A 24,935-nucleotide genomic window follows, 5' to 3' on the forward strand; every position below is an offset into this window, starting at 1 on the left:
ATATTGATACCTTTTCCAAATTTTTGTCAGGGACCTCAGAACCAAAATAAAATTTGATATACCGGAAACGGTAAAAACTAAAAAGTCGTAAACATTTAAATGAAAATATGTGTAGATCCATATTACGAGATTATGATTGATTTTGAGACTAACAAAGCTTCTTCAAGTCTAGTCAAATGGACCCCTATTCTTAGCTGGTCAACATCATGGTAGCATGTTCAACAATGATCGACCAATACAATACCCTAAACATTGATCTAAAACAGGTTGCAACTATTAAGTTTCTGACTTTTATGAGTTGTCTTTTACATGTTTTAAAGGATTTTTTGTGCACTGTTATCTACAGCACAATGACTCTTGTCTACTAAAATTTGATTCATATTTTACTGGTCACAGCATCAAATCCTGTGCGTAAAGTTAATCGCTCAGAGCATACACGCACCCGTACAATGGCAATTTGTCAGCATGCTTGCAACACAACCTCAAAAAAGCACTGACATACTACCTGAACTTGAGGTTAACCAAAGTATAGTAAAGAGCCACTACACCCTGCATTCTTTCTTATGTTCAAACCTATCCAACCAGGCCGAAGGCAGCAATTATGAAATGCAGATACAGGCAAAAATAGAAAATAATAAACATAAAGAATATTGGCAATATATAAAGGCTTCCATTAAACTTTGTAACCAAGAACATGTACAAGGGAAGTAAATATTTCAGCATTATTGATTACATATTTACTACACCATTTCCCCAAATTACTATTCATATCACAAAACTATGATATTTGCAGCACAAAGATATATATACTTATATATGTGACGTGTCATGTCAAAAGGAGACACTTTTGGGCAGGATCATAAATGGAAAAATAGCCAAAAATCTGCCCGGGTGATTTTTTCACAATTTCGGTTTGGTGCGAATTTGTGAGGTTATGTTAAAAATATTGTCTGATAGTTTCAGACCCGAATATAAATTAACTGGCATCTTGTATTTTTTAGGCATTTTTCAAGGTAATTCCTACTCTCAACATTGTCAATAATATTTTTAAAGGCCGATATCTCAATATCCAATTTTATAAAACCATAATTTATGAACTCAATATCTTCGCATAGGAATGTCCAATTACATTGGGGAAAACAGCATTGTGGAGCAAAATATCTCCATATTTAAGATACGTAAAAACCTCAAAATTAATTAACCTGCCCAAAAGTGTGTCCTTTTGACATGACACATCACAAATACTCACAGTGACTACAAAAGTTAGGTAGGTGTTTTTACAAGTGCAATACTGCCTTGTGTAACATATCAATGCTAACAGCTGTAAATAAGCCTGTTAAAATAGCATGATGTTCTCATCAAATAAGGTTTCCTCAAGATCATACACTACCAGTCACTGTTATTGTGTGATAAATCATTGGGTGAATGCACACTGCATCCATTATTCCAATTGTTCAAATGCTACCTGTGACTGTCTCCAAGACAGTAGTTGGGGCTACAAATGTTCAGCGACTTAAGAACAAGTTCACTTTATTTCAGCTAATAGTGATGCAGATCTCGGTATGTCAGCGACATGAATCAGGTAATCCCTTATATGATACAGCGACTGGATTTAAATGCAAATAAAGGCTATCAAGAATGCCAATCAATTAGCGATTGCTTAGCATGATAGGACCATTACAACAATCAAGTGTCACTACTCACAACTTCTCCTGTGTGAACATATCATCTCCACACTCACAGTAATTCTACTTGCAGCAAGTTGAAGGATACCTTTTCACACAAACAATTTGGTTGGTATACTTATTCTATGCATAAGTACATCACTTGCTGTAGCCCCTACACTGCTGCGTCTAGTCACCATATTGGATATAGTGGACCATTTACGTGTAGCTGGTTCATAGCGTTCCACACTGTTCAGGCTACTGCTACCGTCATTCCCACCTATCACATAAATCATTCCATTCATAGATGTGGCATCATGTGTACTCCTGAAATTACAACAATAAAAAATGTTTATGATTAATTGCAAGAATGATTTCACTTGACTTTGTAATATTTTGAGATCATATTTACACATTTGTATCTCCTTCTTCATGAAGTTACCCAATGGTATAGTTTTTGTCCAGATTTCCCCTTTTTTTTTATCATAAGTGCACTTACAGTTACATAGTTCCCTTTCTGGAAATAGTGCTTTCAACTTATAAATATATGTATAAGATATTTCAGAGCTTTCTTTGATGTTCCTATGACCATGTCTTCCCATATCACAAAATCAGTTGAAATCTTACATTCCATTTAAGAAACATTGCTTTTATTCACAAATTTACTGATAAATCAAGTTGTCAACATGCTATATACTCATTAATTCTTCCCACCTTGATTATTGCAATAGTCTTATATCAATCTTTGCATCCAAATTCATACATTATCCATACAAATTTGGGCAGCATGTCTTGTAGTTAATAGAAAACATTCACTACAGCCATTATTAAAATCTCTTCAATGGCATACTTTCAAATGCCTGCCCATTACATACCTTCTGACTGTCATAGATGGCAAGCTCTCCCATATATTCATCTCAGGGTTGTAACATTCAGCACTATTCAAACAGGTTGCCCCATCATTGCCTCCTGTCACATAGATCCTATCCTCTATAACGGACACACCCATGCTGCTACGCTGACTCAACATGTCACATACAGAGATCCATTTATTGGTCTTGGGGTCGTATCGCTCCACTGATGACAGATGTGCTGTACCATCATATCCTCCGATAGCATATAGATAACCCCCTGGAAGTAATAAAGTCCATACAAAATTAATAACAAAAAATTATACTTTGTGCTAAAGCATAATCAGTATGCAAAGAGGTACCGGTATTTAATGTGTTGTCATGAATACTCTTTCAAAATTGTAAAATAATTAATAACAGACTTCTACACAAAGTTGCTGATCATAGTGACCCAATGCACATACCCTAGTCAACCCACAGTATTGGCCGTTTGCAAAAATCTAGCATCTTTCTACCAAAACGATGTTCTCCCAGCAAATACATGCACAAAAAGTGCATTTTTTTGGAGTGCTTTTCTAGCAACCGCCAGAAGACTCCTTTAAAGCGTATGCAGTTAATTACAGCATGTGTATGGAAAGTGTACGCACACACAACACACACTTTGCGGGTTGAACCTCATTTTGAGATAACTGTGTACGTGGTCAAAAACTCTGCAGCTAAAGTTTGTTCGAATTATATAAGGCGGAAATTGTTCGGCTTTTGTAACTGCGCACATCAATAAAGTCCCAACTCACGATCGCGTAAATTAACATAAGTGTGCGACAGTCACGCATTACGCAATGCACAACTAGCGTAAGCACTGTGCCCAACAGCGTGCATGCCATTCTTTATCAATACACGGTGTTATGAGTCTTATTTTTTCCACCTTATATAAGCTGAACAAACTTTGGAAGCAGCTTCTGCATGGCAAATTTGTATGGGTTAACATGACAGGAGAATATCAGCATTAAATACTTATGGATAGACTTGAACAAGAACAACCCTATCAAAATGCAGGATCCAATATACTAAAGAAATTGTTACTTTTAAAAGCTAACTGCACTGCTGAAAACTGTATCCATTTTAGTGCAAATCAGTGACTTCAATAAGCTCATCTATGCAGAGTTTTAAAAACAAGATTCTGTAAACTAGAGTTTTATGTGAACACTTGTCTTGTGATATAAAGCAGTATCCAATACAAATTGCACAGAAATCATTGACTGAACTTGGCAGAAAGCAATATACCTCCTCAGATGATATTAAATTTCAAGTTATGTGATCATAGAACCATTAATGATAACAAAACATTATATTTGATCCTACATACCAACAGCAGCTACTTTGGCATATCTCCTGCGAGCATTCATAGCAGCAATAGCACACCATTGGTTAGTGAGTGGATCATAGCGTTCTACTGTGTCCACACAGGATCCTCCATCATAACCACCAACAGCATAGAGTAAACCATCTAGTATGGCAATACCAACACAGCTTCTCCTGGTTCCCATAGATGCAACATCCTTCCATGTGTTTGTCTGTGGGTTGTAACACTCTACGGAGGACAGGTCATTGATGCCGTCATACCTGCAAATGAACAGGATCAAAAATGTGTGTTTTTATGTGTTTAATGTGAATAACAAGGAATTATCTGATGTTTGCACAGGTTAAAAGAGTTGCATCTTTATGCTACACTTGGAAAGAATGGAAGATTTACTGAGTGTACAACATTGATCACTTTTACCCCACTATACTTGACTATGACACACTTTGACCTGCTTAAATTGGTTCAACAGAATATTAATTGGTTTCTTTCTTTTATTTATCCACTTCATCTAGTTATATGAAAATGAGATTTTTATATTAAATTTTATTGCAAATACAATATTAAACTTACTAAATATATAGCATTGCAAGTAAAAGAATAATTTGTGCATTAGGCGACGAAAAAAGAAAACCTTGTTCTACGGGCCCGACCGACCCAGATTTTGAACAAATTGGGGAAAAAATGTTTCCTGTACAAATGAATGCCGACCCAAATTTCGGAAATTTCAGGAACAAATTTTTTTTGTATTTCCTCAAATTGCAAATTATTTACATATTTTGGTGATTTTTGGGGTCATTTAAAAGAAAGAAAAAAAAAAAAAGGCAGACCGACAAACCCTAGTTGAAAGGTCCATCCGCCCGTAGAACATGGTTTCTTTTTTCGTCGCCTCATATAAGTAAGTATACCCTAGAAAACTGTAAAAGAGGAAGCAATGGAAGTATGCATGAATGATAGAACACACCCACCCCCACATACACATACAACAGAAAGAAAGAGGAGGTCACTGAAAAAGAAATGATAAATATACTTACCCTCCTACAGCATAAATAATTCTATAGAGAGCTGCTACTCCTAGTCTTGCCCTGCGTACATTCATGGGTTGTATGGCGATCCATGTGTCACTATGTAAATCATACATCTCACATTCATTGTGAATGGCAAATAGACTTCCACCTCCTGCAAAAAAAACAATCAAAGCCAACAGTTATTTGCATAGGCTAAATGGTTTCTGCTATCATTGTCTCATCCCAAAGAGGTTACATTTGGAGAGTCCATACTGCCGGCACTGGATTGTTATGCATTTGGACAAAGTGTATCGCCAACGGGTCAAAATTACATGACATTGGCAAATTATACTCCTGTGTTTGCATGTGATAGCCACATAGATTGTAACAAACATGACTCAGGAATTGAGCTGTGTCAGAAGAATGACAAGTCAAATTGATCCCGAGGTACATGTACCCCCTGTTCTACTCGGTAAAGTAAGGTAAATGTTGTGCTGGAGCAGTGATCACAGGCCAAAGTGCCCATCTCTTTTTCCTTCGTGTTTAAGCCAGAATCCTCTTAATTAACTTGTTGTTGGGATTTGTCACTCCTCCTGCACACTGTCAATTTGTCTGTAACTGACTGTGTTTACCTTCCCAGTACTACATGTATACTGGTATCCATTTATACACCTGGGTGTAGAGAGACAATAGAAATTAAGTATCTTGTCTAAGTCCACAGCACAATGGCACCGCTGGGGTTTGAACCCAGAACCTTTCCATCATGAGACTGCATGTTACTTTGCATTACTACACATGTCCACTTCATTAACAACAAACAAACATGGCGCAATCTGTACTCTCCTATACTAGTCCCTTTGAAATTTACATGCCAACTCAGGCATGTGGCAGTTAGTCACTAAGTTTGTCTGTCTGAAACAGAGAAATGGAATAACTTCAAAATGTCAATCCAAAAACAACTCTAGCATGCCCACTTTGTTACCTAGAGTGTTACACCTACCAATTGAGAATAGCCTTGGTACCAGGCCAACAGGTTGCCTTAGTTGTGTTTGTGTAGAAACCATTGATCCCCTCTGTTCTGGTAGTAGATGGTATCTCATGGCCAATATTAGCATGTCTTTGCACTCATTACATTTATGTACTAGATTGTTTCTCTCAACGCGATTGACGAGAAACTCACGCTGAAGAAGTGCCAGGCGAACATGCTTCAACAACTGTGAAACAAGAAAGGCAAGCAATTATTATATGAAATCAAAATAAATGTTGGGATTTATATAGGGCCATTTCAATTTTGTCAAAAAGCTTTACATTTGTGCATAATTTTGGGAGATATTATACCATGAGGCTGTAAACAGCAACAGCACCTGTTTAACTACCCCTAACAGCTCCCCATTATATAACTGGGTGGCATGTAACAAGTAAGATAAACTGTCTTACCCAAGCACGCAACACGTTGGCCCACCCTGACAACATTCTAACCCGCAATATGGTGAAAATTAAGTTAAATGTGATGCGATCAAGCAAAATCAGTCGGAACTTGGAAATATTAATTTTTGAGTTACTTATAGGATATAGTAAATAGCATTTACAAAGCTGCATTTTGCAGAGAACCCCATTGAAATTGAACAACCAGTTCCAACGATATGTGCAATTAACGAGTTTCCAAAACAAGAGGAAACAAAAGGAAATATTTCCTTTCTTTGGCTATATCTCAAAATCAATATTTCCGAGTTCCGACTGATTTTGCTTGATCGCATCACAAATAATATAACCAAGCATAATTCTTTCTACAAGAGCAAGTGCAAAATACACATCATTCTTACCTTTGCAATGAAATCTGTGCGGTTATTCTCATCATACTGCACCCATAACATAATGGCACTGAAGACATCCTCCTCAGATATTATGTTCAGCTGTTCATTAGATACCAGAGCTTCCACCTACATGGTTACAATTAAGAATTATACACAGAATGAGATTTTGTACAATCAGGGGTTGATTTCACAAAGAGTTGTGATGCTTCATAAGTCCTGTAATCTACCGTAACTCCAAACCCATCTTAAAAACCATCCCACCACTAGATTATCTTCCGATCCATTTAAACTTAAAATTCAACGTTGCAAAACAGAAGCGCACATGACTTTTTATTTTAATCGCATTGTGCAGCTTTGGAATCAGCTGCCTTTGTCTACAAGGACAGCCGGTTCCTTTGCTTCCTTCAAATCCGAGGTGGTTGAATTTCTGAATTCTCATTTTTCTCAAAATTTTTGTTCTTTGAAAACATGCTCTTGGAGCTCTTACTGCAGATGCTCAAATTGCAGGCTTATTTAATTTGGGATGGGGCTGTATGTTTTTGTTTTTTTGTGTTTTGTTTCATAATTTGTTTTCAAAAATCAAAAGGTGGGATGGTCCTAGAGGTGATTTTGCACCTGTTTGTCCCATTCTTTTTGCTGGCATTTTATTCTATTTACCTTGTCTTAATTAGTATCTGCAATATTTATATATAATATATTTTGTAATTGTATATGAGCCAGTGATGAAGCATAATAAATAAAATAAATAAATAAATAAAATAAAACTAATATATAGCGGGAAATTTTCACAGGAGTTTAATTTTCACGCTTTTTGCGGTCGAACAGGCAGCCACAAATTTTTAAACCCACAAAAATATTTATTACACAATTACTTAATATAGTACTTATAATGTGAATATACAGTATTTGGAAAAGCAAATTAAATACCCACTAAAATATCCAAAATGAATAAATTAATAAATAAATCCCATACAGTTTAACATATAAATCCTATTTACAATGGGTTTGGAATTACGATGGGTTACAACATACAATGCATCACAACTGATAGCGCCCAGGTACACCATCCATAAAAGCTGTTCTTTACTCTGTGTATGATGCACCATTCTAACAGGAGTGACATACATGTAGTTCAAGTGCTCCTAGTGAGATTTTATGATAACAAATTGCTGCGTAACACTATAAATATTATTATAAAAATAACAATGACAATGAACAAATATATGTCGGTAAAAATAACCTGTTCTTCATTGTTTTCACAGTAGTATAGTCTTGTTATATTCTGCATTAAAATAATGGAAAGTAGAAGAATACAATCAAAACTGGCAGATTCATAAGTTACAACAGCATCCTGCAAACTAATGACATATCTAATGGAGAAGAATCGTTTCAAACAACACTTGAAAAAGTATCGGACATAAGAAATGTTAGTGTAGCAGTTTTATACTAAAGCTAGATTTTAGCATTTAATTCATCTACTATTGCAAGGTTTGTCACACAGTATAGAGAGTAAGAAGACAATTAAATCAACATCTATGCACTTTTAAATCTAATAGAATAATGGGAAAAACACAAAGATTTTGGTGTAAATGTACATCATGATATTGCCATCCATGTTATTTATTTTGTTTCGACTAACTAATTATATCCAAAGTGGGATTAGTCAAAATTGCTGAGGTGATGTTACAGGTATTCAATTTAAGACATACTTTTACTGTTTATGCAATACTTTGGTCCTTCAACTAATAAATGGAAAGGAAATCTGAAGTAGAAGTAGGTATTAGATATTGTAGCAGAGCTAAACACTGATAATATGTGACATGATCAATGGGAATGAGTCACATGGTCGAAAATGAGGTTTACATATGTTATAAAGAGGACAATTAGAGCTTTCAGAAACTGAAAACCCCATGTTGATATGACTTTTCTTTGCAAAGTTACGTCAATTTATCAATCGCTGAAAACAATATAAAACAAAAGAATTTTAACACTTTCTTTGCCAATATCTCAAAATCAATATTAGTGACATCCGACTCATTTCCCTTGATCGTGTCACATATACATATAATGTTCTCTTTATTCAAATTTATTTGAGGGGGTCGAAATACAAAGGATATTTGCATACAAGGGTATCAGAGACAGCTTGCCATTCACTTCTGGGGGTTGAACCTCCCACCCCCAATAAAGACCACACTGTATGCCAATACATGTACCTTTACACCAAATAATTCATACCTCTTCTACTGGTAGCTGAAGAAACTCTTCAGAACGCACCACTAAGTTGAAATTCTGCAGCACAAACTGCTGTGAACACTGCTCCAATGCAAAGCAGCCATGTGTGTCGGCAAATCGCCTGATCCCCAGACAGTTGGATGGGTCAAGTTGGCCTAGCAGAAATTTACAGCAGGCATCGCGGACACTGTTAAGCTGCAGCACACTAGCGGCTGGTAGCAGCTCCTATTGTAGGGGTAGTATCAGTTCAGTATAGCAAAGGATGCAAGTTGTGTTAAGATAAAAATGTTAGCATGTATGATGTTAATAAAGCATTTTATTATTAATAGGTTATGAAGAGATTTTGGTGATACTATTGTGGGAATGATGTCTTGTTACATCTAGTTCAACGACAAGATGATTCCAAATGTTGTGCAAATTAATATTACGGCCCATACAAATGAACCCCATAATAAATTTTCCCCAATGTAGAGATTCACTGCCTTTGACCATGTGTGCAAAATACTAGTTCTTTGAGTCAACGCACACAAAATAATACTGCGCCCACTGGTGCATGCACTGACATCACTGTCAAAAGGAAGTCATATGGAATAAGCAATGTAAGTATTTAGTCTCCATTTGAAAATGGAAATCTCCAAACAAGCTTGATGAGAGCCAGACTGGTAAAAGGTAGTATAAGGCCAAAAAAAAAAAGTTTGTCTCAAAGCTCAGGAGAAATTTAAAAACAAATGTGAAATGCGATTTTTTTTTTTTATTCCCGACTTTTTTCATGGTATTTTGAGAAAAAAGTCTGATCTTCGCCGATTTTTTTCTGGAAAAAACTATTAAAAAAATAAAATTTTGAAATAAAAAAATTTCCGATTTGTTTTTTGTCAAATCGTGGATTTTACAAATGCTTGTGCTGCAAGCTTTGAGACGAACCTTTTTTTTTTTTGGCCTAAACACTCAATTTTTATTTTGGTAGACGGCAGTGATTGGTGGCCATATTTGAAAATATGACCCAGTTCAGAGGGGATGATTAGGAACTAACTGGGTCTTTTATGAACCAATTTTGCACAAAAAGGAAGCTTTAGAGAACAGAAGCCTGGGGAAAATTCATGTTTTTCATATAAAACAAAAAATTAAAACAAAATTAATGAATTACAGCACATATTTTTCATTTTAATGCTGAGGAGTTTGTTTGGAATAATTGAAGGGAAAACTTTGTTTTCTCTCCAATTTTTCCAAACAAACTCCTCAGCATACTAGGCCAATTATGACCTTATGGTCATAATTGTAAACAAGGCTCTCACCATTCCTTACTTCTGCTGTGGGTAATGAAATCATTATAAATGAGTAAATAATGCTGTTAAAAATTGTGAGAATTAACTCACAATGACTGTGTTAGTCATGATTGGATAATAATTAGTACTGCATGGTTAAGTAACAAGTAATTCTAATCATTATTATTTGCACAAGCCAAGGAACGTTTAGTTTTGTATGCTACATTTCAGTGAGTCTCATCATAGGTTGTTAATCATTTGAATTAACTAAGTTAATCAAGGCAATATCAAGTAGACCACTCTAAACAGCAGCGAGGTTTGTCAGCTAATGAGCATGTTAAGTTAATTCTATATGATTAAAGTGGATAATTATTGCATTTATGATCACATTCCTTTAGTTTCACTTTAATCCTGGTTACAGGTACCAATGGTTGGAAGATGATCATAGATACAATATAGTGAGTTAAAATTAGAAGTCTAGTTTGGTGTAAGACCAATGTATTTTTACAGTATATATGACATATGATGACATCACTCATGGGAATAGTGTACTCCTGCAAACTTTGATATCAATGGATACTTGTGTGTGGTCTGCTTACATGCAATGCTCAAGTTACCATTCAGGAATATGCCTTTCTTAAAAACAAATAGCTTGCATAACTTTAGTCCCCATGAGTGACAATTCAAGTAGAAGTTTGAATGCAAGTGGTGAAAGTGCTCAATAACAAAGCGCTTGTAACATTCTTGCATTCAACTATTGATACATGAAGTCAGCGGCCTACTATTAAATTCTCTGCAAAAGACACAAATCTGATCGTATAAAAGTGACATGAGCTGATCCATTTAGACTGAAGACAACAATAATAAATTGAGATATAGGAAACAATAATGAGGAGCAAAACAAATTGTTAAAAATCAGCAAATCGATATAGAAAATATTCATATCTTTGCAACGAAGTATGCCAGGGTCTTACAAATTTCAAAATCACTAAGCTTAGGTAATGAGCAAGTTAATAATGGTAATAACTCAATTTTCAAATTTCCAACTTCGGTCTGAATGGATCAGATTTGGTCACAAATGACATTGGATGGAGTCACTTCAAAAACACAAGTCTTTTTTTCCATGTGCTGGCAGAACCTCATACTAACCATCATATAAAAATGAATAATATATATCATGATGATTCTTTACACTTGCTGCAACAGGTTATTAAAATCTTGAATTTTTATGGATATGAGTCCATTGATCTGTAGCTATTCCTTGGTCGGTACGGCACCTGTTGCTACTTACCTGGACATTCCTCTCACCAATGGTAATCTCAGAGGTGTAGGCAAACATTACTAATTGTTCCACAGCATCAGATGATATATCATGGAGTCGAACCTCAGATTGGTGACTCTCTTGCATGTCAGCTGTAAGCATTGATAGAGTAATAGAAATGTGTGTGTTAATTTTGACATTAGTTTTAGTTCTTGTTCTACAAGATTGATATGAAGTTACACCTATTGTTTATGCCCTGGCATACATGTATAATGGGTATAAATTGTGATAAGTATATATTATGTAAGTAAGGTTGAGTGACTGCTTATATGAAATGTACAGTCAACCTATTCATGAAGCTCCCTTGGCCATGTGATTTAACTTGTCTCCCAAACCTGGTACTGATTTGATTCTCTGATGGGATCACTTCCCTGATTTCTTAAAAAATTGTTCATGCAAACTGATAAAATCTATGACAATATTTGGAGTATATACTTCATTCTTAGTCAGTGGGAGTGGTCTAGTTCGTAGACACACTTTTGATTGGACAATTGCAAGATTTTGGGTGCCGTTTATCAGGCCGTAGACGACCCCACGTCATCATGCGTCTTGATAATGCCTTACACGCTTGTAGAGGTGCGCGTATGTATTGCGCTGTAATGCGTGAGACTAGTGCGGAATACGTGACGCGCTAGCAGTACGCGCAACAGAATACGTGAAGTTGTAAACAAGTTTCGTTCATTTTATAATGAGGGAGTTTTTATGATGGTAACTTAGTTTTTGCATTAAAAAATTGTTTACAGTTATTAAAATAATATTTAACTGACTAAGAATGAGAATAAGCGATAGGAATTTTTTTTGCCTATCCTCTACCTATGATAGGCGACAGGCAGGTCAATATTTTTATCGTAGTGGATACGCCTGCGCCGGCATCCACTACGATAAAAATATTGGACCTGCCTGTCGCTCTATCACACGGTAGAGGATAGGCAAAATAAAAATTCTATCGCTTATTCTCTAAGTCTTGTTTGGCATGGACCTGCTAAGATTGTCAACCATGGGCTTTACCAGAATTAGCAGGAGGAAGCGACTGTCTGAAGATGAACATATTAATTTATATTAAAGGTCATGGATTATTCACAAAAACACCGGAGAGGATAAATGCCAGTTTGTGAGCATGAACTAAAGGACAAACTTCAGGTGTGAGGGGTGCAAGGTGGTGGGAAGGCAGTAAGGGGTACTGGGTTTATGCATATATGTTTATACCACTGCTGCCAACAAATGGAGAGGATTAGAGCATCATCCTATACAATTACAGGAGTGACACAAGTAAACAAAAAAAAAGCAAATAAATAAAATTGTTCAACTGTTTATCTAAATTTGCAGTTTCCACGGTAATGCAAATTACAATATTTCAAAGGTTATTCTCATCAACCAAATATTTTGTATTCACTTTTTACAGCAAAACCATTGAAGCATTGATCATGGTGATTGAAAAGGATTAAATATTTCAAACTGTGAAGAATTTAAATTGATAAATGCTGGTTTGTATTGCCTGTTTTCTGCATGAACGAGCAGGGAAAAGAATAAAAAGGTTGATAAATATAAAGCAAAAATACCATGTGGTATTTGTGCAGGTATTACTAGTATATGAGTGAAATATATTATCTAGACATTGTACTACTTTTCTACAGTTTGAGAGAAACAAAAATGTGCAATCTACCCAAAAGCCCATAAAAGATTGTTTTTCTTGACTTCAACCAGCCCAGTGTACACATAAAATCAGGCATGAAAATGTTTTAGCGTTTTTATCCACCATGTTTTCTTGTTTTGGAGTTTTTTGTTTTGGGGGTGGTGGTGTTTATTTTATGTATCATTTCCTGTGGCTTTAGAGGGCTCCTTTCAACCCCCTCCGATGCTTTGCCCCTGGACCCAGGGGCTCTTAAGCAAACCTCTGGATCACCGGCATTGGTCAACATGTTTCATTGAGTTTTTTTCAAGACCAGTTTTCATGCCTGTAAAATACAACATTACCAGACAAAATTTATTTGCAATTATATAATTTTCCCCAGGAATTTTCCGTGGGGACTGGGGAGGTTAGGGTGCCATGAAAAATGCAAGCTCAAGTCTAGTTTACTTGCATGTTTCCAAGGTCAATCACTTACATGTGACTGATAATTAGGACGTAAACAAAATGAGACACCAATGTCAATGATAAGAATCTGTTGTGCAAGAGAGGCTGGGGCATTGCCAGTAGTGTTTATAAAATCATAAACCTCACCTCAAACACTTATACTAAATCATTTTTTTACCATGTGGCAGTGACGTTAGCACATTGATGGCAACTGTTTTGTGCGTACATCTATACGGCATCTTTAAGTGCGTATGTGCACGCCAGATCTTTTAGCGATTTAGCGATTTGTAGCTGCACCCAATGAAATGCGCACTGACGTCACTGCCACATCAAAGTGGAAGATGGTATATACTGCATAAACATACCTGTAAACATAGCATGGAAATATGGACTGCATGATGCCAACACCAGCTTGTGTGCAATAATCTCCTTCTTACCAACTCTCAGAGTAATGTCACACAGCAACCCTTGGTGGCGCATTCTATTCATTGCCATGAACGCATCGCTGAGATGATGCGATGCCGAATGAGTGAAGAAAGCCTCTGTTTGTTTGGTGCTGCCAGGAGATGGGAGAGTGAGAGGGCTGAGAGGAGCGAAGAATCTAGCCCCTCCACCTCCTATCTGTACAGTTAACAGATCCATATTTGACTCAATCTTTGAACCGTTGTCTCCTTTGAACAGGCTGGTGATGTTACTTTGGAATGTAGAATATTACCTTCTATGGATTGATCATATTTTTTCCAATATAAATAGTGCAGATTCTAAACTACAGCTGTACTAGTTGTAGGTAGCATATACTGTTGACTGCATTCACATTTTTAGAATTTTTCTGCAGCTTGAGCTTTGTCCTGTGAAGAATTCAAACAAAATAGAGGAAAATGCAATAATAAGATTATCATACTACGCTTATTATAAGGTTCAATGCTACTTCTCCAGACTTCAACTTAAGGTTGGTCTTAACCCTGGCATTATGGAAATTTTTTGGCCTCAAAATAACTAAATTGTTATTTGTGACACAACCTGGTCCAAAGGTGGCAATTTTGTAATTGAGATAAAGGCAAAAATATAGAGTAAAAAAATATACATCACAAAACATCCGAACTTCAGAGCCCAGTACGCTATACCTAATGTTTGTATTTATAACTTAAGGTAATAAATTCAGTAACTCAATTTTCAAAAATGCCTCCTTTGGCCTTCATGGACCAGATCATGTCACATATAAAAGTATATATATTTAGAATGACACAACACAAATCCATCTGTGACGTCAATTTTTAATGCTCAGATTGGGCAAAAATAAATTTTTAATGCTCAGTTTGGGGAAAAATAAACAAAACACACACTTTAAAGCATTTTTTACTCTTTTTTGATAAATATTTTTCAAAATTAGTCATAAGTAAAAAAATATTTAAAAAATAAACAAAAACAAAACATTTCCTAGACATTCCTATCTAGTTTTTGAAATTTAAAATGGACAACAAACTTTCTAAACAAATGTCACAAAGTATTATTTCATACTTTGGCAAAGAATAAAAAAATTAAAATTTGACAGAAATTAGTCCAAAACAGAAATGTTTTGTAGACTCATAACCGGAGCGATCTTACCTTTCCGATGTTGATTAAGATACTTCTTGCATCGATCCCGAGATGCGGAAAAAACCAATAGTCATTTTGTCCCACATAAATGAATAAATAACAAAAAACCTGATCCCCGGTGGACTCACCCAACTTGGTGACGTCACACCAGATCATCATCCCTTATCCGACTTGGGATCCCCTACTCGGACCAAACTTGTAGGGGGTGGCCGGGGTCCGGGAATAATCAACATCGGAAAGGTAAGATCGCTCCGGTTATGAGTCTACAAAACATTTCTGTTTTGGACTAGACTCAGTACACCGGACGATCTTACCATTTCCGATGTTGATTAAGATACTTCTTGCATCAACATCTGAAAGATCGATCTAGCAAGTAACCGACGGATGGAGGTACAAGATTGGTCAGCATCTGATCAGGGATCGGGAGCGGGTAACAATGGTTTTCGCGAGGTCAGAAAATATTTTCCCCCAACGGTCGGGAAAACAAAAAAGACCACGCGATCACAGACATAAACCTCCTTACTTATTAAGTTTGGTGGTTAAGAATAGAAACACTGGTTCTTACCATGCTGAGTATTCTGTATAGTCTGAAAACCTGGTACCCGTACACCACCGTATTATGATCGCCCGAACAATGTCCTGGTAACCTCCCGCCCGTCTCTAATTACTAACGTAAACGGAAGTAAATCGTAGAGAAGGGCGAAGGTGGCTTCCGGGACACCGCCTGCTAGATCTCCTCAAGGGACAACCGAACGGTATACCCAAGATGATGAGACGAGTGGGCCGTGGGACACGAAACCTTCGCGATCGCCCGGACTCCACCAACACGTGGACCAGCCCTTGCGACAGCGGCTGGACCGAAAGGCTCTGTAAGGGTGATGAAATATGGTCGTGAGTCCCTCGCAAGGCTTGTGTTCGGAAGAAAAAGTGCTGCAGCGCCCTATCGGACACCCCAGCCTATCTTCGGCTTCAGACGAACCTTGCCCAACTTTGGGGATGGAGAGGGACGAATGTCGGTATGCACCGCGCCCGTTCGTAGCCACGAGAACAGAGCGCCGAAACAGTGTCGCTCCAGTGTTTGTGAACACGGAAGCCAACTTCGAGACCATGTGCAACTCAGCACCGCCGTCCCGAAGCCAACGCCAAACGGAAAGCCATCTTGAGAGTTACGTATTTAAGCGTCGCTTTTGACGGAGGCTCAAAAGGGTGACCCTTAAAGTAATCTAAGACTGTGTTGGGATCCCTTAGGAGGATCACTTTCCTTTTCGGCGGACACTCGTTGAACATACCGTCGAGGCGTAGACGCCGTACACTGAGGTAACCATCGGCTATGATAGTCGACCCGTCTTGAAACCTCGGTGAATGGAGAGGATAGCTGACTTATAGCTGGCCCCAGTGGCCCGCTGAAGTCTTGCTTGGAACTTTTTGTCAGAAACTCCGGAACTAGCAGCACAGAGGCTCTAGCGGGAGAGCTATTTATCTCATCGAACCAAGCGTAGTATGGAGCCAGACGCTGGCTGTACGTACGGAGGGTAGACTTCCGTCTAGCAACGGCGATGAGAAAAACAGCTTCTGATGAAAAGTATCCCTCGCCGCGCGTTCCTGGTAAGGGCCATGCAGCTAACTGCAGGTGCTCTAGTGATAGACTGGGTACCTCCCCTCCGGGCATCCGGAGTAGATCTGGTACCTCGGGGAGTGCCAGCGGCCTTGCCGCTAACAGAATGACAATGCAGACTTCCCACCCGATCTTGGCCACCACCCTCATGAGGCTCTGTAAGGGTGATGAAATGTGGTCGTGAGTCCCTCGCAAGGCTTGTGTTCGGAAGAAAAAGTGCTGCAGCGCCCTATCGGACACCCCAGCCTATCTTCGGCTTCAGACGAACCTTGCCCAACTTTGGGGATGGAGAGGGACGAATGTCGGTATGCACCGCGCCGTTCAGTAGCCACGAGAACAGAGCGCCCGAAACAGTGTCGCTCCAGTGTTTGTGAACACGGAAGCCAACTTCGAGACCATGTGCAACTCAGCACCGCCGTCTCGAAGCCAACGCTAAACGGAAAGCCATCTTGAGAGTTACGTATTTAAGCGCCGCTTTTGGACGGAGGCTCAAAAGGGTGACCCTTAAAGTAATCTAAGACTGTGTTGGGATCCCTTAGGAGGATCACTTTCCTTTTCGGCGGACACTCGTTGAACATACCGTCGAGGCGTAGACGCCGTAGACTGAGAATGACAATGCAGACTTCCCACCCGATCTTGGCCACCACCCTCATGAGTAGTGAGATCGGAGGAAATGCATAAGCTGTCATCCCTCCCCAGTCTATGGACAGAGCGTCCACGGTGAATGCTTGGGGGTCCGCGACCCTTGAGCAGTACACCGGCAGTGGATGATTGTGATGAGATGCGAACAGATCTATCGAGGGGTGGTACATCCCCTTGAAGATCGTCTGAGCGACCTGCGGAGCAAGGGACCATTCTGTTGGTCCCGACACCCTTCCTCGTGACAAATCGTGCGTGAGGATGCTGGTGACGCCCGCGATGTGTATCGTAATCTGCCTGAACTTGCACCACCCTATCAGGTGTCGTGCATGCAGGCACAATCGTGGTGGCCTGGAGTCCCCTTGTCTGTTGAGGTAGGCTACCACGGTTGTGTTGTCCGTCTGGACAATGATATGTGATCCCATGATCACCTAAGCGAGAGAGGTTGATGTACGGTACGAGGTCTACCATACTGGCCATTAGGCCTACCACCTTCATCCATGCCACAGCGGGTATTGCCCAAGACTCGGCCAAGAGTCGGGCACACCGCACCATGTTCGTCACCCGCTCGGGTGAGGGCACCGCGATCCCCTCCGTGAGGGTGATTTGGGCCCTACAAATAGTGGTGTCTGCGCCGGGACCATGTTGGACTTTTTGAGCTGATCAAAAAAAATCCAAGGTCCCGCACCCTATGGACTATCAACCCCACGAGACCCTTAGTCTCCAGTAGAGTGTGTCCGTATATGCACCCCTGTGCATCAGGTATGCTGCCACCGCTCTGACCAAGAGTGTAAACACCCTGGGAGAGGTGGACAGGCCGGGTGGCTGGAATCAAAACTGGTAATTTTGATCCTGTACCTAGAAGCGCAGATACCTCCGATCTTGAGAGGTGATTGGCATATGCAGGTAGGCGTCCGAGAGATCCAGTGATGCTGTTCCCATACCCCTGATGGGGCAGGCTAGCACCGAGGCGAGAGTCTCCACCCTGAACCTCTTGAGCCTGAAGAACTAGTTCAACATCCTACGGTTCCGGATGGGAGTCCCGTCGCCGGTCTTCCTTGGAGCCAATAGCTCCAAGATCACCCGTAGAACGGGGGTAGACCGGGACAATCGCCCGCCGTGAGAAGCTGTGTGATCCTGTCAGTAGTGCCCGACGCTGGGGGCCGTCTGACGGCACTACTGTGGACCTCTGAAATGTGCAGACGAATGTGGAGAGACTGGGCTGACAGTCTGTAACCCCCACTCACCACTGACCATACCCAGGCGCCCAAAGAGATGGTTTCCCACCTCTGGGCGAAGCCATAAGCGGTCGTCCTGGACCGTCGACCGCCGAGCCCCCAGGAATGCTCCGCCTAGCCTCCCTTGGAAGAGCGCTTGCTCTTTTTCGGGGTTTGGCAGCTGTTCCCGTGCTACCCTTGCGCCTCCCAGAAATGGGCGCTGCAGAGGTAGTGGGCTCGGATACTGTTGGTGGTGCACGGCCTGCTGGAGTCGGAGTATTCAAGCCGCATTCTCGCTAGAAGACCTGGTCTCCCTGCGCTTGTGCTTCGACTTGCTGCTCCTACCCATGGTAAGGGCAGTGTCCGACTCCTTCAGAGTGCCCTCGTTGGTAGCTTCTTTGCACGGTCCTCCACCGTAGCGCAAAAGCATCCAACGAGAAAAGGACCTTGCCTTTCCATCGCGTTGAGCGATTGGAGTGGCAGGCCCCTCCCCCCGGCGCTGAGTGGACACCCTATGGGCTAGGCCCATGGAGCTCTCGTTGAGGCTAGCTGTTAGCACCGCTAATAGGCTCACCTCGCGGAAGAGCTCAGATGTTGCCTGAGCGTCATACGCTTGACGACATCTGGGTCCCTCTCGGATCCCCTCAGGTAGGTCCCATGGTCCTCTCGCGTTACACGCAGAGGAAGCGTGCAAGCATGCGGCGTCATAGCTCTACTGAGCTCGACAGCCCTACGATATCTACCCTTGAGGTTTGCCGGGAATGAGAGTGCAGGCGTCCCCTGTGAGGAAGCAGCAGCTGAGCATCCTACTGAACGGATCCCCTGGTCCTCCTCAACGGACTCCCCCTAAGGGGGTGTCTGGAGGAAGATCAGTGCTGGTGCTCCCCTCGCGGGGCAGCGGGGGAAGGAGATTGTAGTGTTGTCGTTAGACTCACTACCGGACTCAGCTTCCGACTCCTTTCCCTCGCCCACGGTATCCGTATCATGCTCCGATGATGACGGTAACTGGGGACGGGCATCTGAACGCGGGTAAGAAGGCATAACCACCGCGTGGCTCGCCGACTACTTGCCAGCAGAAGAGGGAGTACTTCCGCAAGACCCTGAGGTACCCGCCATGGCACCACTGGGTCCGCATGCTCTCGCAGCCGTCGTCCTCCAGAGTCTTAGCCAGAAATCAGAAACCACCCGTCCAAGCAGATACCAAAATTTGACCCTCAAATATAAAACAACTTGTCTATACCCATGGAAGGGTCATTGGGGTCAAATATGTCCTGATTTGGCCTTTACATGTCACTCTGAATTAGTCTCAAGTTCATATAAACTTATAATCATCTGTTTTAGAGCTATCACATCTGTAAAATCCATTAAATCCACCCGTCTAAAATTAGATTAGCCCGTCTTAAAGACGGGTGGACGCATGGCTGGCTAAGACCTTGGTCCTAGCGCTAGCAGCACGGGGCCTACCCTGATCAAGATCTGGGTTAGCCCCACGCCGGCTGGCCTGGTCAACAGCTGATGGTACTGCGTGGCCATCGCTAGGCGACACTTGCCACGGTGCTAGACCGTGGAAGAAACACCCTGCGGCGGGTACCACGGAGCATACCCAGCCGGCAGCTGACCCTGAAAGGATCCGCCACCAGGGTAACCCCAGCACCGCCCCGTTGCCACACAGACTGTGGCGACTAGGGCAGGTGCTGCGGTACCGGTGCGGTACCAGCGCGGGTACCCGTGAGGGTTCCCAGCTGTGGACCGCTGTACCCTCGCCACACTGCGTTCCCTACTGGGGATCAAGCTGTGTGTTGGCGCAGTACCGCGGCCTTGATACCAGCGTGGGTACCGTGAGGGTTCCCGGCTGTGTACCGCTGTACCCATGCCTCACTGCATTCCCCGTAAGAGGATCAAGCCGTGTGTATGGGTACCCCGCTATACCGGCTGTCCCTTGGCTAGAGGGAACCTGCCGTGTACTACGGGTAGTGGAGCGTGCATACCCCAGATCAATCTCCTCGCCACCTGAATAGGCAGCGTCAATCAATGGAGCCATGCTCTGTTGATTTGACAGGGATCGATCATGAGAGGGTAATTGACCCATTGACGATAATGGATCATCCACGCTCCGCTGGCTCTCGAGGACATAAGTGGGTTGTTGATCAGCTAGGCTGTTCAAGCTACCTACTCTACCCTCAAAAGCCTCGCCCAAGGTCGCTGTGTGTGGCGGACCACTCACGGCAGCTATGGACGCGTGCATAGTGGCTACCACTGAAGTCGAGCCTTAGCCCGTCTCGGTAGCTGCCACCGATTGCACTTGGGTCGCTGTCCTGTGAGAGACTACGAGCCCAACCCCCGAATAATCGCCAGCCGGTCCCGGAGGACAGCCGACAGCTATTCCAGGGCCCAGGGTATCACTCGGCGGTCCCACCATGGGACGCTGCCATGTGACGACCCCAGTTGGTTCTGCTAAGACTACACCCACAGCGTTAGCTGCGGTATCGTCTATGCTGAACCCATGCACACTCTCACTCGACCCTTGCGGGGTACGAAAGGCGTGCTGTGTGCTGTGGATCAACCCAGGCAAGCCCAGGGTTCCACCTGCGTGCTATGGATCAACCCAGGCGAGCCCAGGCTTCCATTGGCACGCTGCGTGCTATGGATCAACCCGGGCAAGCCCAGGGTTCCATTGGCACGCTGCATGCTAGGGTTCGACCCAGGCAAGCCCGGGGTACCCTTGCATGCTGCCCGTCGCTGGCTACTACTGTGGCTGTTTGAGCCCGTAGATATGTCTGCAACAGACGGGTGTCCTCCTGCTAAAAACCCGTGAGGATTTTTGCTAAAGGACTGGTATCCTCCTGCTACAAACCCGCTAGGGTTTTCGCTGGTGGTTACCGCTCTGCTGCCTGCTACTTTGCTCCGACGTAGAGTCAGTGCTTTCGCTGGCTGCTGAGCCTTTGGACGCGCTAGCAGTCCCCAAAGGAACCGCCTGCTTGTCCGGGGACCGGAGCCCCTTTAAGCAGACCTGCCATGACCCATAGGGGCTGTCACAGCAGAATCTACCGTATCGACCTTACCAGTGCCCTTGGTAGATTTCTTCTTCGTCTTATGGCGATGACGGAGCCTATCCAAATCGTCAAGCTGGAACTAGGAGAGTCCTAAGCAAAAGAAAGACATCTAGAAGACCGTGAGCACTCCCTGTGGGTGAAACAGAGCGGGTGTGGGTCCCACTCCGTCACCAGGGAAGGGCAAGCCCGACAGGGCCGAGGCGTAGCGAGGAGAAAGGGAGGGGGCACTACCCCCCAACACGCGACTCAAGCCCAGTAAGCAAACCTGAGCACGGAGGCTGGTCGCTAACGTTAGTGGTAAAGTAAGGACTGGCTAACTTTATTACTAAAAATGTCAGACGGGTCCCTACCAAGCCCCACCGTATGAATATCTGATTAACTCGTCTTATCGGACGGTTATGAAAGACATAATAAACGATAGAGTAATCACCATAACATAGCAACAATAACCTACCGTACATGATATACAATGTGCATGTACAAAACATCTATTGTAACTTACAGGCTGCAATGGTTGTTTTACGTGGGAAACAAAATGAATGGCGCCAACGAGCGTCCATTTTGAATTGCTTGTGTGTCCCGTATACAAACGGAGGCACGATATGTAGCTAAGTTTTGGATTGTTTTTGTCACTTTTTCGCCAGAAAATGTCGTCAAAACTATCCTCAGCCGAACAATACCGGTTTGGTTTTACCTAAGGTGTGAAACTACAACCATTTATCTCGCTTTGGTCGAGAAAATGATACTCAGTGCTATGAACAATCGATCTAGGCACGTCTGTGTCAGTCGGAGACCAAGTTGGATAAGAGATGATGATCTGGTGTGGCGTCACCAAGTTGGGGATTGGTTTTTTTGTTATTTATTCATTTATGTGGGACAAAATGACTATTGGTTTTTCCGCATCTCGGGATCGATGCAAGAAGTATCTTAATCAACATCGGAAATGGTAAGATCGTCCGGTGTACTGAGTCTGTATATTATGGCTTAAAAAAACCCTGAATTATTTGGAGTTGAATACAACAACTCTATTGGTTATTTACTACTAAACTTGCTGAGACTGGTCACCAGAAGGTTCTGACCCAACATGCATCTTAGATGTTGTCCTAGCAAATATGTTAACATTGTTAGAGCCAAAATGGTACACTTCCAGGAATTAGTGATCACAGCATCATAAACTTGCAGGCTGCACAGCACAAGAAGGGAGAAGATACCAAGGTGCAATGCTGACAAAGACAAAATTCTGGAAGATCTAAAGAATTTCCAGCAGACTTACTTCCGTGTGAAAGACAAATCTGTTGAAGACAACTAGACAAGTATTGAGCAAGAAATCAAGATGTATTGGACAAACATTTTACTTCCAATTGAAAACTCTCTTTACCATGGTTCGGCAGAGGACAAAGAATGCTTACGCAGACCTATATAGTTTGATCAGCTGGAAATCGGCGGGCCTTTTAACATCGTGGATTAATATTAATATATTTCATTTTGAGAATTGCCTTCTGACATCTCTCCAAAAGTATCACAAATTATCAATTAAAGTCCTATACCTTGTCTACTTTATTTAACAAGCTCAATAGACCAGACGGGTCAACTATGTCCCTCTTAATGCTTTTTGGCATAGCGGTAAAAGCCTAAGAATTCCTGCCGATGACGAGCTGATCAAAGTATAAACAGTAGAGGTACATAACAAAGCAAATGATCTGGGAACCCTAAACACTGGGAGGATCACATGTACACTACACAGCCATTTCAAACAAGCTGAAGAAGAATCTAACACAACCTAGAACTTTACGTATACATGTACATGTACATACATGTACATGTAGATAGTAATCAAAAAGCTTTGGTCATCAGATCACCAGTGTGTTCACAGAGGAAGGAAAAACTGAAATTCCTGACCTGGGTGATAGCCAATATCCTGACATATCAGATATAACTTTGGTGACTGAAGAAGGAGTTCTCAAACTGTTACAGAAAGGTGAATATTATCTTCAAAAAGGGCGATATAAGTCTAAGCCAGAGAACTAAAAGTATGCACAAAAAGTAATGCAGCTGTTATAAATACGCCTATAAGCTTCAGAACTAATAATTGTTTTTACAATATTTTAAAATAAAAAGATGGATGATTTATTTCCGCGCATTTTGATACCCAATTTGTCCAATTTGGTTCAATATTAACAATACAGCAGTGTTTTGAAAGAAAAATACCCGAATTGAAAAGTTGCAGCTATTTGTATTGATTTGAAGCAAGCGCGAAGATAATGGCGGGTTTTACGTGTTTACAGTGCTGGCATAATTAACCATTGATCGCTGTAAACTGCAACTTTTAAATTCAGGTATTTTTCTTTAAAAGCACTACTGTGTTGTTAATATTGAACGACATTTGACAAATGGGGTATCAAAATGCGCATTAAATCATCCTTCTCTCTTATGTTGAAATATTGTGAAAACAATTATTAGTCCTGAAGCTATAGGCGTATTTATAATAGCTGCGTTACTTTTTGTGCAGACTTTATATAGAGAAGTGTCCCTGACCAGCATCATAAGATCATCAAATACATTATTCACTCTCAAATGGAAGTGGTATTTATGAGAAAAAGTGGTATTTTATATGTGTACCCTGGCTGGACCACAGTGGCAATCGTAGTGACGGAGGTGTGAGTACCTCAGGCTAACCCGGTACACCCATCGAATGTGTGTCATCAGCCCTCAGATCGGCCCTCAGGTGACTGTAGGAACCCATGGATTCGATCCATGTACTAACCCGGAACACTTTATAACTGCCACCATGCATTGACTACCTGTGTGTGCAGGTGACTAAGTTAACTACTGCGCACACCACACCCTGCTTGTGTTATCTCACCAAGGGAAGTTGAGCGGTATTTACAAAGAAGAAGAAGAAAAAGAACTTGAACTTGGACTAAACATGCTAAGGCTATAAGCACATGATAAGCTTATTAAAAATTAATAAACCCATTTGCGAATATTGCAAAGTCTCTCTTTTGAAACAGAGTGAAGCCACATTATATTTATATATGAAAAATTCAGTTTATTCATTTAAATATATGAGTTTTTTTTAAAAACAACTTACTCTTTTGAAGCGCTTTATTTGCCAGTAGCCCTTGTTGACAACAATAAAGCTAAATTTATACTCCATCGCTGAGCGACGAACGATTGGTGTCTAGCCAATGGCGAAGCGCTTTTTTTGTTGGGTCGGGAAAAGCACGCTA

The 24,935-nt window shown here is 41.4% G+C and overlaps 1 protein-coding gene across 1 annotated transcript; it reads right to left on the reverse strand.

The window, feature by feature from the left end:
• Positions 1–294: 294 nt before the first annotated feature.
• LOC140161248 (kelch-like protein 17) lies at positions 295–24,864 on the reverse strand. The gene is made up of 10 exons (XM_072184707.1): positions 24,797–24,864; positions 13,951–14,433; positions 11,482–11,603; positions 8,932–9,153; positions 6,706–6,822; positions 5,883–6,096; positions 4,910–5,054; positions 3,882–4,138; positions 2,540–2,795; positions 295–1,991 (listed from the first exon to the last, which is right to left on the reverse strand). Exons 2-10 carry the CDS (start codon positions 14,225–14,227, stop codon positions 1,778–1,780), a joined length of 1,824 nt encoding a protein of 607 aa, XP_072040808.1. The 5' UTR covers positions 14,228–14,433; positions 24,797–24,864; the 3' UTR covers positions 295–1,777.
• Between the last annotated feature and the right edge of the window lie 71 nt (positions 24,865–24,935).

This window comes from Amphiura filiformis, chromosome 9 (assembly GCF_039555335.1).
Source record: "Amphiura filiformis chromosome 9, Afil_fr2py, whole genome shotgun sequence".
In the NCBI taxonomy this organism is placed as follows: domain Eukaryota; kingdom Metazoa; phylum Echinodermata; class Ophiuroidea; order Amphilepidida; family Amphiuridae; genus Amphiura; species Amphiura filiformis.